We start from the raw sequence: 13,374 nt of genomic DNA, 5'->3' as shown, positions 1-13,374 counted from the left end.
CGTAAACCATTTAAATCCACAGATACTCCCTGTCTCTGCAGCCTCCCACATCCCAAGCAGGTAAAGGTTCACTGGGTGAGCCCTGCCACAGCACACCTGACATTCAGTTCCCAGCAGCCCTGTGGGGTTTTGCTGGGCCACAGCAGGGTGTGAATTTTATGCCAGCTCCTTAAGAAAGCCTTGTGAGGAGCCCTCAGGTTATCCTGCATCTTTCTTCCCCTAAATTGCTGCAGCTCACTTCAAGAAAAGGACACAATTCCCACTGTTGGGAGCTCCAATGCAAAATTCCCTCCTCCCCTGGCAGTGAGTGACCAGGAATTTATACCCTGTGCTACCAAGGGGAGATCCCACTTTGCTCCTGCACTTCACCTGCAGTTATCCCCCTGCTGTTAATCTGACTTTCCCTCAGTTGTTTCCCTCCGTTAATCTCACTTTCCCACAGTTATCTCCTACCTGTTAATCTGAATTTCCCCTCAGTTATCCCCTGCTGTTAATCTGATTTTCCCCTCAGTTATTTTCCCCCATTAATCTGAGTTTCCCCTCAGTTATCCCTCACCTGTCAATCTGACTTTCCCCTCAGTTATTTTCTCCCATAAATCTCACTTTCCCACAGTTATCTCCCACCTGTTAATCTGATTTTCCCCTAACATTCCTGTCCCTTTGTGTCCCTGTCCCCACAAATCTGGGCAGCAAATACTGAGCTCAGGATGAATCCTCTCCTCACCAGGCTCTGCTGCTCCTTGGCATTTCCTTTTCCCTGGCAGGCTCCATCCTCTTGCCAGGCAGGTTCCTGACCCCTGCACAGTGCTCACTCCTCTCCCAGCCCCAGCCCCTCTCCTTGTCCTCCCCCTGTCCTGAGCCAGCCCAGCGGGTGCCCCACACCCCAAACCCTGTCACCTCACCCTCTCCACACAGCAGAGATGTGACCACAGCAGCCCTTGGAAACGTTTTCCTTTAATGAAACCTCACATTCATGTTACCAGTGACCAGTCTGGAATCCAATCCAATTCCTGCTCTCGGTGCCTTTTTGTCCCACCGACGTTTCACTGAGTGCCTCCTCCTTGGCCAGGGGCACCGGGGCTCCCTGTGTTCTCCTGGCAGTGCAGGAGCAGCCCTGCTGGGCACAGCCCAGTGCAGCAGGACCCAGTTCCAGGTCTCTGCCCAGCACAGCCCCAGGCATGCCCCATGCCCACACCTGCAGCCAGCTGGCACCGGGGCTGCTCCGTGATTCCCACCCTGAATCCTGGTGCCCCTCTGGCTGCAGCTGCCCCAGTGGGGGTTTTGGGGAGCATCCCTGCCCGGGGCAGTGGAGGAGCAGAGGCTGCCTGTGCCAGGGCAGGACTGTGAACAGCAGCCGAGCGTGGCACGGCACGAGGGTGGCTGAGGAACAAACAGCTCTGCTGGCTCCTGTGCCAGCTCTGGCACAGACAAGCTGGCACTGCCTGCCCAGGGGTGTCTGCACCAGTCAGGAAACAGAGTTCAGGGCCAGGCTGAGCCTGGGGCAAAGCGACTCGTGTGCTCAAACACTCCTACTGCAGCTGTGCCACCTCCAGCTCTGCCCACACGGACCATGGAGAGGATGGAGGGGATGCCCAGGCACACAGCCCTGGTCACAGGCTGGCACCAGTGCCAGGGTGAGCCCGAGCTCCCTGCCAGCCAGGCTGGGACACAGAAAGGCTCCTTGGAGCACAGCTTCAGGCAGAGATGTGTGCCAGAAATGGGGGAGTTCAGGCAGGGATGGCCAGGGGGAGGCTGAGTTTCCCGGGAGGGCATCAGCCCTCAGCTCTGAGCTCCCACAGCTCAGACCATTCCCAGACACATTTCCCTTGTCCCTGCCCTGCCAGGTGCCTGGAGCAGCAGGGTCTGGGACCTTCTGCAGGGTCTGGAACCCCCTGTAGGATCTGGGACTTTCTGCAGGATCTGGAACCCCCTGTAGCATCTGGGACCCTATGCAGGGTCCGTGTCCCTCTGCAGGGTCCGTGTCTCTCTGCAGGGTCTGTGTCCCTCTGCAGTGTCCTTGTCCCTCTGCTTCTGCTCTGTCTCCTGATGCTGTGCAGACCCTGCAGCCTCTCAGGCAGATCAGGGAGCTGGAAGGAATTGTGGCTCCTCTCTGCCGGTGGATCCTGCAGAGCCTCCTGGGGGTTTTGTTTCAGCCCAGGCTCCTCTGGGGCTGTGCTTTACCCAGTTTGTGCTCTTGGGTCACTCTTTGGGCAGGGGGGTGATGCAGAGACCTTGGACCTGCCTTGCTGGGCTCAGCTGAAAATTCCTGCTCCTTTTTCCCTGGGATGAGGCACAGAGTTCATTTTCACACTGGAGACCACAGAGGGAAGAACTGATGGGGTGAAATCCTCTAGGGAGAACAAGAAAGTGTTTGTTTTCATGGCTGATCAACACGGGTTGGAGGAGGGCAGGGAACCTTCTGGAGAAGGCCCTGGCTGCCCTCAGCGGTTGAAGAAGAAGGACTTGAGGCTCTGCAGGAACTGGGACTTCTGCCTCTGCTTCTGCTTCTTGCGGATGATGGGGATCCAGACCAGGCCGCACACCAGGAGCATCAGTCCCAGGGACAGGAAGGCCGGGCCAGACATCTTGTACACCTTCTTGTGCTTGGTCAGGAAGCAGGCCAGGCTGGTGATGACCACCCCGAAGAGGAAGATGGCCACTCCCACGGACACCACGATGAGGGGCTTGTGGTAAATGTCCCACTTGCTCCTGGGGGCGCTGGTCCACACGGACTCGCTGCGGGAGCTCATGCACAGCGTGCTGCCCGTGCTGCTGGTGATCAGCTCCTTGGACTGAGGGGACTTCTCGCTGCCGTCGGGGCTCTTGGGGGGCACCTCCATGGTGCTGGGCTGGACAAAGGGCACCTGGGCTGGGCAGAAGAGAAAGCAGAGCAGGGCAAGTGGTGGAGGAGGGAGGGTGCTCGCCTTTGGGCACCAGGGAGCGCAGCCTGAAGGGAGGTGCAGGAGGTTTTGGGGTCACTGCGGGGAAAGGAGAGCATCACAGCCATGAAATGGTGGAACAGGCGATGGGATCTGCAGAAGGGTGGGCAGTGCCAGCACTGCAGTGCCCAGCTCAGCACCACACAAACCTTCAGCCCCCGTGGGCTTTGACCCAGAGCAGGGGACCCAAGCCCCTGCAGCCCCTCACGGCTGTGTTTGCTCTGCTCAGCAGGGCTGCCTCTCCAGGAGCTGCCCCCTCGCAGGGGATGCCAGGCTGGCTTTGCTGCCTGCCTGTGCCAGGGCAGGAGTGCAGGAGGTGACCCCAGAGCCCGCCAGCCCCAGCTCTTGTCCTGGAGCTGCTGATCCATGTGGGAGCAAGCTCCAGGTCAGGGCTGAGGCTGCAAGGCTGGCACAGCTCCAGGGGCTGGAGGAAACCTGCCCAGAGCTGGGCCATGCTGGGCCCAGTGCCCACCGAGGGATGCTGATGGAGGGGTGCCAGCCAGCACCTCCCTCACTGCTCCTGTGTCCCTGCCAAGCTCCGTGGTTACTCTGAGGAGGCACAGATGTAATTTTACAATTTAGCCCCCCCAGCACAGCCGCTGCTGCAGAGCTGGTGGTACTGACATCTTTTGGGGTGTTTCAGGGTGTTTCTGCCAGGCTTGGACAAACAAGCACAAAACAAAAGCCAAGAGGGGTGGACAGGATTTGCAACCCTCGTGTCTGGAGCTCTCACCGCTCTCTGCTGAAACAGGAAAACAGGGGCAGGGCAAGGGGCACATTCCTGATAGAGAATCCCAGAATCCCAGAATCCTTTAGGCTGGAAAAGCCCCCTCAGCCCTTCCAGTGCCAGCTGTGTCTGATCCCCACCTTGTCCCCAGCCCAGAGCACTCAGTGCCACCTCCAGGAATTCCTGGGCACCTCCAGGGATGGGCACTCCAACCCTCCCTGGGCAGTTCCAAGGCCTGAGCCCCCTTTCCATGGGGAAATTCCTTCTGTGCCCACCCTGAGCCTCCCAGCTGCAGCTCTGCAGGGAAGTGCCCAAACCCTGAGTAATTCCAGGTGCCACCCTCTGCCTCACTCGGAGCACTGCTGCCTTCTGCTCTCCCTCTTCCAGTGCACCCCAGACCTTCCCTGAAATTTCATCCTGGCATTTCTTGTCTTTGCCCTCCTAACGTGCATCACAGAGAGGTTTTATGCTCGCACCACCGTCTGATTTTAATTTGGTGTTGTGCTAGGAAGTTTGCTTTATTCTCTGGGATAATCCCACACCTCAGCAGCCCAAAACTCGATGTGCTGTTCCATCTTTCATGCATCCCACTCCCTGTGTGCTGCCATCCTGCTTCTGCATCAGGGCAGCAGCTCTGTGTGCACAGCATTAACGTCAGGCTGCTGCAGGAACCAGCCTCTCCATCAGAGAGGATTTATTCCCCCTCTTATTTCCTGGCAGAACCGCCCCTCTCACCACAATTCCCAGGCCCTGCTCATTTTCCCAGCACTTCCTGGCAGAGCCTGGTTCTCGGTCACCCTTTTGCCCACTGCTGCCTAATGAAGGATTTCACTCCCTGCCTGGAGCTTGGGAGGATCTGCAGCTCTTGGGAGAGCTAATGCAATTCCAGCTGCCGCTCTGCCCCTGCTCCATCCCCAGCCCATCACAGATGTGCTCTGGATGCGCTGAGAGGCCTGGCAGGAGAGGGCTATCGGATTTCTCCCGGATTTTTAACCATTGTTGGAAGCAGACAGTCAGCAGATGAGTCTTTGCCGTCCTGAAAACGCCTCCAGAGCACGTCTCAGATTTCACATCTGGTAGTTCTGAAGCCCTGGGCAGCTCTCACTGCTGGGGTCTCTCCTTCCCCTCTCCCTCAGGGAGACCCTCCTGGGATTCTCCTCCCTCTGCTCTTCCAGTGCCTTGTGCGGTGAGGTTTGGGTTCTGAAATCTCGGGGGGCTCCTTGCTGGGGACCCCCGTGCCAAGGCACAGCCCCTCTGGGGCTCCTGGGCTGGGGCTGCAGCCCCTCATCCCTCTGGGAATCAGTCTGGGCTCAAGGAGAACATTTTGGGGCCAACCCCAAGCGAGCTCTGCACTCCACGGATGGGAATGCCCTGATCCCTGCTGGAGGAGCAAAGAGCCCAGCCCAGACCTGCCCGGACCCTGCCAGGGCACAAACTGAGCTCTGCTCTGCCTGGCACCAGCGCCCCAGACTGGTGGCACTGGGAGCGTGGCAGCTCATCCCCTGCACAGGTGTGCACAGGTGTGCACAGGCCCCCCTGGCTGGGTGACACCGAGGTCCTGCCCCTCACGCAGGGTCCCCAGGCCCTTCCCAAGCCCCACGGCTCTCTGGGGCTCCCAGGGGCCCCTGGATGGCTGGTGATGCTCTCCTGGCAGAGAGCAGCTCCAGTGCCCCGGGAGGGTGGGACCCAGAGGGGTGGCTTGTCCTTCAGCAGGGATGTCCCCAGCCTGTCACCCCAACGGGCAGCAGATCCCGTCTGGGTCCCAGCTGGGAGTGAAACAAAACCCTGGGGAACGGAGGGAAAGATTTTCCTGCTGCTCTGAGTGTCTCAGTTGGATTCTTTACCTGGTGCTGGTGCTCAGAGTCACCCCAGGAGCCCCCAGGTGACAGCAGTGGGTCTGTGGGTGCCAGGAGAAGGGTTTGCTGCTCTGGGGGATCCCCGTGCCCGTGGAACGGGAGGGGAGGGGGCTGCTGCACTCGGGGAAGGGCACAAACCCAGCAGAAAGCTTTCCTGGGGTGCTCGTGCTGGCCAAGTTCAACCAAGAGTGGCTCTCAGTCAGTGCCCAGCGAGAGAGGAACGTTCAGGGGCCCAGGAAACCCAGGAAGACGAAGATGAAGATGAAGATGAAGATGAAGATGAAGATGAAGATGAAGATGAAGATGAAGATGAGGACCCCGTGCAGAGCAGCCCCACAGCCCCCTCTGCCCGGGCAGTGCCCGTGGGGAGGTGCTGGGGGCACAGCACCCAAACCCCAGAGTGGAACAGCACCCAAGGCCACGGAGGGAGGGCTGAGCCATCCCCACGGCTCTGCTGTCCCCCTCTGCTGGGGCTGGTGGCTGCAGCTGCCTGGTGGCACTGGCAGTCCCTGGGCACAGCCGGGAGCAGCTCCAGCCTGGCGCTGCCCTGTGCCAGCCCAGGAGGGCTGGGCTCTGCTGGGCTCGGCTTGGGAGGGGACAGGGAGCTTGTGGGTGCCAGGGGTGGGCGCTGGAGCCCCATTGCTGTCCCCGTGTCCCTGCTCACCCCGGAGCCAGCAGCTGGCCCTGCAGGGTGGCGGGTGCTGCCCCGAGACCCTGCGGGGTGTCAGAGCATCTCACCCCCCTCCAAACCCTCCGAACCCTCCGGGATGGAGCCAGAGGCAGAGTCCCCTGGCTGGTGGGGCGGAGCAGGTGCCTGCATCCCTCGGGAGCAGCTCCCCAGCACTGCCCGGGGCACTGGGCAGGGAGCACCCGGAGTGGGGCTGAGGCAGAGGACGAGCCCCCCTCGCCGGGCTGGCCCGGTCCCGGTCCACCCGCGGTACTTACGCGGCGAGCAGGGAGCGCTGGCTGCAGCAGGACGCCCTCGTCCCGAGGCAGGCTCACCCCCAGCCCCACATCCCCGGGCTGGTGCCTGCTGGGCTCCGGGATCTAATAAACAACGGAGCATCCCGGCTCCGATGATCTCACCAGCCCATCGGGACGGGCTTTAACTCCTTGTGGCCCTGCCCGGTCGGGCTGGCACGGCTGCGGAGGAGCCGGGGGAGGCAGGGCAGGGCAGGGCAGCGCCTGCAGCAGCAGCCCAGCGCCGGGCTTGGTGCTGCTCCAGCCTTGGATCGCCAGCGAGTTCCTGAAACATCTCTGAAGTGCAATTTCTGCCCTCTCAGAGCAAGGAATCGTAGCCAGAGACTGCAAAGTGCTTTGAAGCTCATCAGTGAGCATTAGAGGGATGCGAGGTATTAGCAATTATCTATTAATTACCATCCTGAGTCCATTACAGCCAGGAGGATGGGAACAGAGAGGCGCTTCTGGAAACACTGCTTCCTTTCAGGAGCCTCCAGCCAAACTCCAGTCCCCTCCCAGAGCAGTGGGGGTCTGCCTGCTGCAGGGAAGGCCCAGCAGTGCCACTGCTGCTGCCCAGGGCTGGAAGCTCCATCCCTGAGGGACTGCTGCAGTGGAAAAGCTGCACCACAGCCCTGGCTGGGGTGGGACAGGGTGGGAAGAGGCTGTGGAGCTCTCCTGGGCATGGGCATGACCCACAGGGCTCAAGGCTGGCACAGAGGCAGCACAAGGGGCTGAAAGGGGAAGGGGAGGGTCAGCACCAGGGGCCAGCACCTCACCCAGGTGTGGGCAGCTCACAGAACCTGGCTGAGGTCCCTCAGCTCAGCTCCCTGCAGAGCTCTGGCAGCAGTGGTGGCCCTGGGACAGGCGGGGAGCTTTTGGGAAGGGCAGGAGGCTCCAGGCCAGGGCAGGGCAGGTGGGCTGAGCTCAGGCTCCCCTCACTGTGCACGAGTTACCTGGGCACAGTGGCCCTGGCGCAGCCAGGTGAACACTGCCCACGCACCTGGGAACCAGCAGCCAGAGGAACCTGGTGTTTGGGGTGTCCAGGAGCAAAATTCTCTCTAGAACTGGGAGAGGTGAGCAGATGAGGTCCATGGGGAAAGTTGTTTTTTTTTTTTTTTTTTTTTTCCCCTAAAGGAGCATAAAAGGGAAGGTTTCACTTCAGCTGCAGCAGGATCCACTTCCCACCCTGGTTCTGCACCATCCCCAGGCTGAGCTGAGCTGCTGCTGCCCTGCTGGGGATTCAGGCTGCCCCAGCACGGGGCTGTCCCCATTCCAGCCCCCCAAACCTGCCCCGTGCTCCCTGCAGTGCCCCTGACACCCCATCCTGCCCCAGGGAGCAGGAAGGGTCAGGCAGCAGGAGCTGGGCACTGCCAGGGACATTCTGGGGCTGGGGCTTTCCGTGGGGCCATCCGTGGGCTGGGTGTGCGATGGGATGAAAGGGGAATTCCTGATGGGATGAACGGGGATCCCTGCTGGGATGAACGGGGGGATCTCTCCCGGGATAAAAGTGGGATGCCTCCTAGAATGAAAAGGGGATCCCTCCCGGTGGGTGCAGGCAGAGGCTGGGGCCGCATCCCCCTCCCCAGCTGCCCCGTGCCCCCTCCCCGGGCAGGCTCAGCCCCCCGGGAGCCTCCGCACCCCACGGCCGGCTGTGCCTGAGCGCTCCCGGTGCGCTCTCTCTGCTCTCCCCGTGCTCTCTCTGCTCTCCCCGTGCTCTCTCCGTGCGGTCCCTGCTGCCACCCCGCGGGGACACGGAGCGGGACCGTGACCTGGGGACGCCGGCACAGCCTGAATCCCCCGGGGATCCCCCGGCAGAGTTTGACAAGAGCCGGGTTCTGCTCCTGAAATCCATCCCCAACTGCCCCGGCCCAGCTGCAGCCTCGGCTCCTGTCCTTGTCCCGCAGCTCTGCCCTCTGAACAGCCCCAGTGCCCCCCAGCCCCTCCCCACCTGTGCCCCCTCTGCACACTCTAACGCCTTCACACCTCTTTTCTCTCCGTGTGGTGGTGCCAGTGTTCGTGCTGCCCAGCCCGGGATGTGCCCGGCCACAGCCCTGCCTGCTGGGACAGGAGCTCCTGTCCCCATGTCCCCATGTCCTCATGTCCCCATGTATGTCCCCGTGTCCCCATGTCTGTCCCCATGTCCCCATGCATGTCCCCATGTCCCCATGTCTGTCCCCATGTCCCCATGTATGTCCCCATGTCCCCATGTCCCCATGTCTGTCCCCATGTCCCCATGTCTGTCCCTATGTCCCCGTGTCCCCGTGTCCCCATGTCTGGCCCCATGTCCCCATGTCCCTATGTCTGTCCCCATGCATGTCCCCATGTCTGTCCCCATGTCCCCGTGTCCCCGTGGCTGTGGGGCAGCTGCAGGTGCCAGCCCTGCCCGCAGGGTTTGGGTCGAGCCCAGCTCGGCGGCACAGGAGCCCGAGCCCGCGCGGCTCCGGCAGCAGCAGATGGTGCTGTTGTCCTGCAGGATGGCGCTGGCAGGGGCAGCAGAATCCCAAATCCCAAACCGGGAGTCATGCAGCCATCTCAGGGCTCTGGCTTTTTGGGTTCCCCTAACCTGGATCCCAAAAGCTGTCTGCAGACCCCCTGTCCCTCTCCTCAGCAATGCAGGTGGCTGTGCTGGAGCAGCAACCCCGTCCCAAATTTTCCCAGGACCTGCATCCCTCCCCCAGCTGTCCCACGGTAAAAGGAATTTGTTGTGGGTTTTTTTTTTAGTCTTTTTTTCTTTTTTTCTTGGCTGTAGAGACAATAATGAAGAAATCCTGGGATAACGGGGCTGGCAGTAAAACTTGGATGAGTTTCTGTGTCCAGCTCTGGGCTCCTCAGCACGACAAAGACAAGGAGCTACTGGAGAGGGACCACAAGGACGATTTGGGGTCTGGAGATTCTCTCTGATGAGGAGAGACTGTGGGAGCTGGGCCTGGTCAGTCCGGAGGAGGGACAGCTGAGAGGGGACCCCACCATGCCACACAAACACCTCCAGGGGCAGTCAGAGGGTGGGGCCAGGCTGTTCAGTGGTGCCAGTGACAAGGAGCAATGGTCATAAACCAAAACACGAGAATTTCCACCTCAAAGGAGAAAATTCTTGCCATGGAGGCAGAAGAGCCCTGGAGCAGCTGCCCAGGGAGGCCTGGAGTGTCTCTGTTGGATGTGTTCCACCTGATGTGTTCCTGTGCCACCTGCTCTGGTGGCCCTGCCACCAGAGGGGTTGGACTGGGTGAGCTCCAGAGGTCCCTCCCAACCTCAATAACTCTGTGATCCTGAGAGCTCTGGGCTCCTTGTAGACTCTGCAGAGCAACAAGGGGACCTGAAGGATCTCCCAGCCCACGGGAGCTTCCCCAGGACAGAGTCACCTCCAGGACATTAGGGACATCATGTGCCCGTCACTGCCAGGCTGGGCAGGAGCCTGCAGAGGAGGTGGCAGGGGACAAATTTAATGGCAATGTCCCAGAGCTGCTGCAGAAACCTCCCAAAGGACACGGGGTGGGTCTGCCACCAGTGTCACATTGTCCCTCAGGGCACCAAGGGCACCAGGAGGGCTTCAGGGAGAGCAAGGCAGAGGTGCCACTGCCCTGCCAGCCCCAGGGGGCCTTGGGGACAGCTCCAGGCTGTGCCCTCAGTTTGGCTGAGCTGAGAGGGTGAGAGGAGCCCGAGCTGGGCCAGGATGCTGCATTCTCCAGGTTCAGCTTTTCAGCCCTGCCACGTGGTCCCAGCAGCCCACAGGGAACTGTGCTTTATGTTTGAATTACTACAGGGGGAGAGATAACAACTCCATAATTAGGTTTGCACCTTTGAAATCTTATATTTCTTTTGCAGCTTGAATATTTATGCAATCACGGAGCTTCGCATGTCCCAGTTCTCCACATTATTTATTTATGTTCAACAACGTCTGTACTTGTTAAATCACAATGTTTTCAATAAAAAATATGAAAAAGGAAGAATAAAAAACTCACCTGAAGCCCAGAAATGCTTTTTCCTCCTTTCCCCCAAGCCCCAAACCCTTACTTTGGATCCTTTCTGCTGGAAGCCCTGGGGATCTCTTAGCTCCAAACTCATGCTAAGTTGTACAAACACAAATCATTTGTTTCTCTAAAGGAGAAAAAGGCTGGGCCAAAGTGGGAACTGGGGATTTCTTGCTGAAGAGTCTCGAGGCCAGTGCTGGATTCCAGCCCTGCACATGGGGAGTGTCCCTGGGGCACGGGGACAGGCTGGCACAGGGGGAGTGTCCCTGTGGCACAGGGACAGGCTGGCACAGGGGGAGTGTCCCTGTGGGCACGGGGACAGGCTGGCACAGGGGGAGGTGAAGCCCCAGCCCCACAGACACCCCACAGCCCCACGAGGACAGATTCCAGCAGCTCCAGCCTCTGCCATGGGGCTGGGGATGGGATCTGGGGGTGTGGGATGGAGCTGCTCAGAGTGTAGGGTTGCTCCACGGTGTAAGGTTGCTCCATGGTGTGGAGTTTCTCCTTGTTGTAGGGCTGCTTTATGCTGTAGGACTGCTCCATGGTGCAGGACTGCTCCATATTTGAGGTTGCTCCATGGTGTAGGGCTGCTCCATGGTCTAAGGCTGCTCCATGGTGTAAGGTTTCTCCATGTTGTAGGGCTGCTCCATGGTGTAAGGTTGCTCCATGTTTGAGGTTGCTCCATGGTGTAGGGCTGCTCCATGGTGTAGGATTGCTCCATGGTGTAGGGCTGCTCCATGGTGTAGGGTTGCTCCATGGTGTGGGGTTTCTCCTTGTTGTAGGGTTGCTTTATGCTGTAGGACTGCTCCATGGTGCAGGACTGCTCCATATTTGAGGTTGCTCCATGTTGTAGGTCTGATCCATGGTGTAGGGTTTCTCCATGGTGTAGGGTTTCTCCATGTTGTAGGGTTGCTCCATGTTGTAGGTCTGATCCATGTTGTAGGGTTGCTCCATGGTGTAGGATTGCTCCATGGTGCAGGATTGCTCCATGGTGTAGGGTTGCTCCATGTTGTAGGTCTGATCCATGGTGTAGGGTTGCTCCATGGTGCAGGGTTGCTCCATGGTGCAGGGTTGCTCCATGGTGTAGGATTTCTCCATGGTGCAGGATTGCTCCATGGTGTAAGGTTGCTCCATGGTGTAAGGTTGCTCCATGTTGTAGGGTTGCTCCATGGTGTAGGGTTGCTCCATGGTGTAGGGCTGCTCCATGGTGTAGGGTTGGTCCATGGTGTAGGATTGCTCCATGGTGCAGGATTGCTCCATGCTTAGGGCTGCTCAGGCTGCAGGTCCCACTCCCTGCTCTGCAATAAGGAAGTGTCACCCATGCTGTTCCTGCAGCTCCCACCAGAACGGTCCTTCAGGAGCCCTGCCCAGCCTGGCAGGAGCCCACCAGCCTCACCCCCAGCCTCTCCCCCCCTGCCCACCCACGAGCGAGCAGCCAAGGCAGCTCTGGGAGCATTAGAGTTTGGGATGGTTTCTGTTTGGAGCCGCTCTGTACGGGGATTAGGGATTAAAATAAATTCAGACGAGGACGTTGGCACGGATTTGGCATTGCTTGCTCGCGGGTTAGCGGCTGCAGGAGGATGTGGCTGCTTTCAAGTGTCTCCTGTATTTATCTCTTTAATCACTTTTTTTAAGCATATGTGGTTTATTGTTTCATTGATTGGACAGAGCTTTGAATAATCAATATGGCTTTAAGAATTCACTGGGAATGACAGAATTGCAATTAAGTGGAGTATGTGGAGAGAGCCTTAACCCATCTCATTAATTAATGAGGTCACTTTTTTCAAGTGTTCCATGGGAGCCCTTGGGAAAAGAAGATGGCAATTTATTGTAATCCCTGGAGAGGCTTTTTTCTCCTTCCCCATGCAAAGTTATCTCAGACTCCCTGCCCTGTGCCAGTGACCTTCGTGTGTCCTCCTGCAGCTTCTTTGTGCAGCAGAGAACGGGATCAGGGTGAAAAGGAATTTCAGGATGTCAGGGGCTTTTTCTTGGTGCAGCCAAACCCCTGGGCCCACAGCTTCGGAACCAGCCCTTTCTCCTGTCCCCTGGCACATCTCTGTGCCAGCTGTGACCTCAAAAAGGCTCAAATATTCTGGGTTCTGCAGCTTTAGCCACATTTTGGGAGGAGCGGCTGCCCAGCCAGGGGGTGGCTCGGGATCCCACAGAGCAAGGCAGGGGTTTGGGGCAAAATCTGCCCTGGGAAATGAAGGATTGTGCCCAGCTGGGCAGGCAGGGCTGGGGCTGGGAATCAGGGCAGCAGCGAGGCAAGCAGGGCCAGTCCTGCTTCCAGACTGCCTGGCACAGCTCCGCTCCCTCCGCAGATGGAAACCCAGGCAGCAGCACATGGAGGGCTCCTGGAGCCAGTGGAGCATCTAGGGAAAAGTGATTCATGCTCATATTTGCAAATAAACTCCTGCTCTGCCTTTGCTTGCACTTTGCAATCTGTGCGTGCCTCAGGTAGGAAGAAAACTGCTGAGAGCTCCCAGGAAGGTTTCCAGAGCAGAGATTTCACAGCAGTTCTGTGCTGCTTGTCCAAACAACGAGCACAACCTCATTACTCATCCTCCCCTTCCACAAAACGTCGTCCCCTCCTTCTAATAAGGAGCAAAAAAAGCACTATTTTGGGCTTTTTCAGTGAATTGCTGATGATGAAAGAGATAGTTGGGAATAGTCTGTGATGTTGAGAAGTCTCTGTATGAAATATTGAGCAGTGTTTAAGAAAGCCAACTGTATTTGTGTGGCAGAAGTGGGGCTGGCCTCGGAGTGGCAATGAGGAGACAGAAGCAGCAGAGGCTGGTGACTCATGAGGAGAAAATGGTTTCAGCTGGGCCAGGCTGATGGAGAAAGTGTCTGGGTCAAGCTGGGCCTTGTCTGCTTTGTGAAGGGCTGGTGTGCTCACACCTCCCCCTAAAAAGAGAATTGGC

At 58.7% G+C, this 13,374-nt stretch overlaps 1 protein-coding gene across 5 annotated transcripts; it reads right to left on the bottom strand.

Annotated features, from left to right (window-relative positions):
- Positions 1–910: 910 nt before the first annotated feature.
- Positions 911–6,601, bottom strand: PIRT (phosphoinositide interacting regulator of transient receptor potential channels). Of its 5 annotated transcripts, XR_010349727.1 has the most exons (3): positions 6,468–6,601; positions 1,909–2,869; positions 911–1,870 (listed from the first exon to the last, which is right to left on the bottom strand). XR_010349727.1 is itself a non-coding variant. In XM_064395694.1 (2 exons), the coding sequence occupies exons 1-2, from the start codon at positions 6,586–6,588 to the stop codon at positions 2,442–2,444; spliced, it is 549 nt and encodes a 182-aa protein (XP_064251764.1). In that variant the 5' UTR covers positions 6,589–6,601; the 3' UTR covers positions 912–2,441. The 5 variants fall into 5 exon arrangements, 4 of the variants coding, with proteins under 4 accessions (XP_064251764.1, XP_064251767.1, XP_064251765.1 ...); XM_064395694.1 differs by having other exon boundaries at positions 912–2,869; XM_064395697.1 differs by having other exon boundaries at positions 913–2,869; positions 5,511–6,576.
- Positions 6,602–13,374: the final 6,773 nt, after the last annotated feature.

The sequence above is a fragment of the Passer domesticus genome, chromosome 20 (genome assembly GCF_036417665.1).
Source record: "Passer domesticus isolate bPasDom1 chromosome 20, bPasDom1.hap1, whole genome shotgun sequence".
Lineage (NCBI taxonomy): Eukaryota > Metazoa > Chordata > Aves > Passeriformes > Passeridae > Passer > Passer domesticus.
Note: the sequence above shows the minus strand (reverse complement) of the source record. Positions and strands in the feature narration are given on the sequence as shown.

Coding starts and splice junctions, on each gene's coding strand:
- PIRT (XM_064395694.1), bottom strand. CDS start 6,588: ATGCTCCGTTGTTTATTAGATCCCGGAGCCCAGCAGGCACCAGCCCGG. Junction 2,870..6,467: donor CAGCGCTCCCTGCTCGCCGC/GTAAGTACCGCG, acceptor TCTTCTGCCCAG/CCCAGGTGCCCTTTGTCCAG.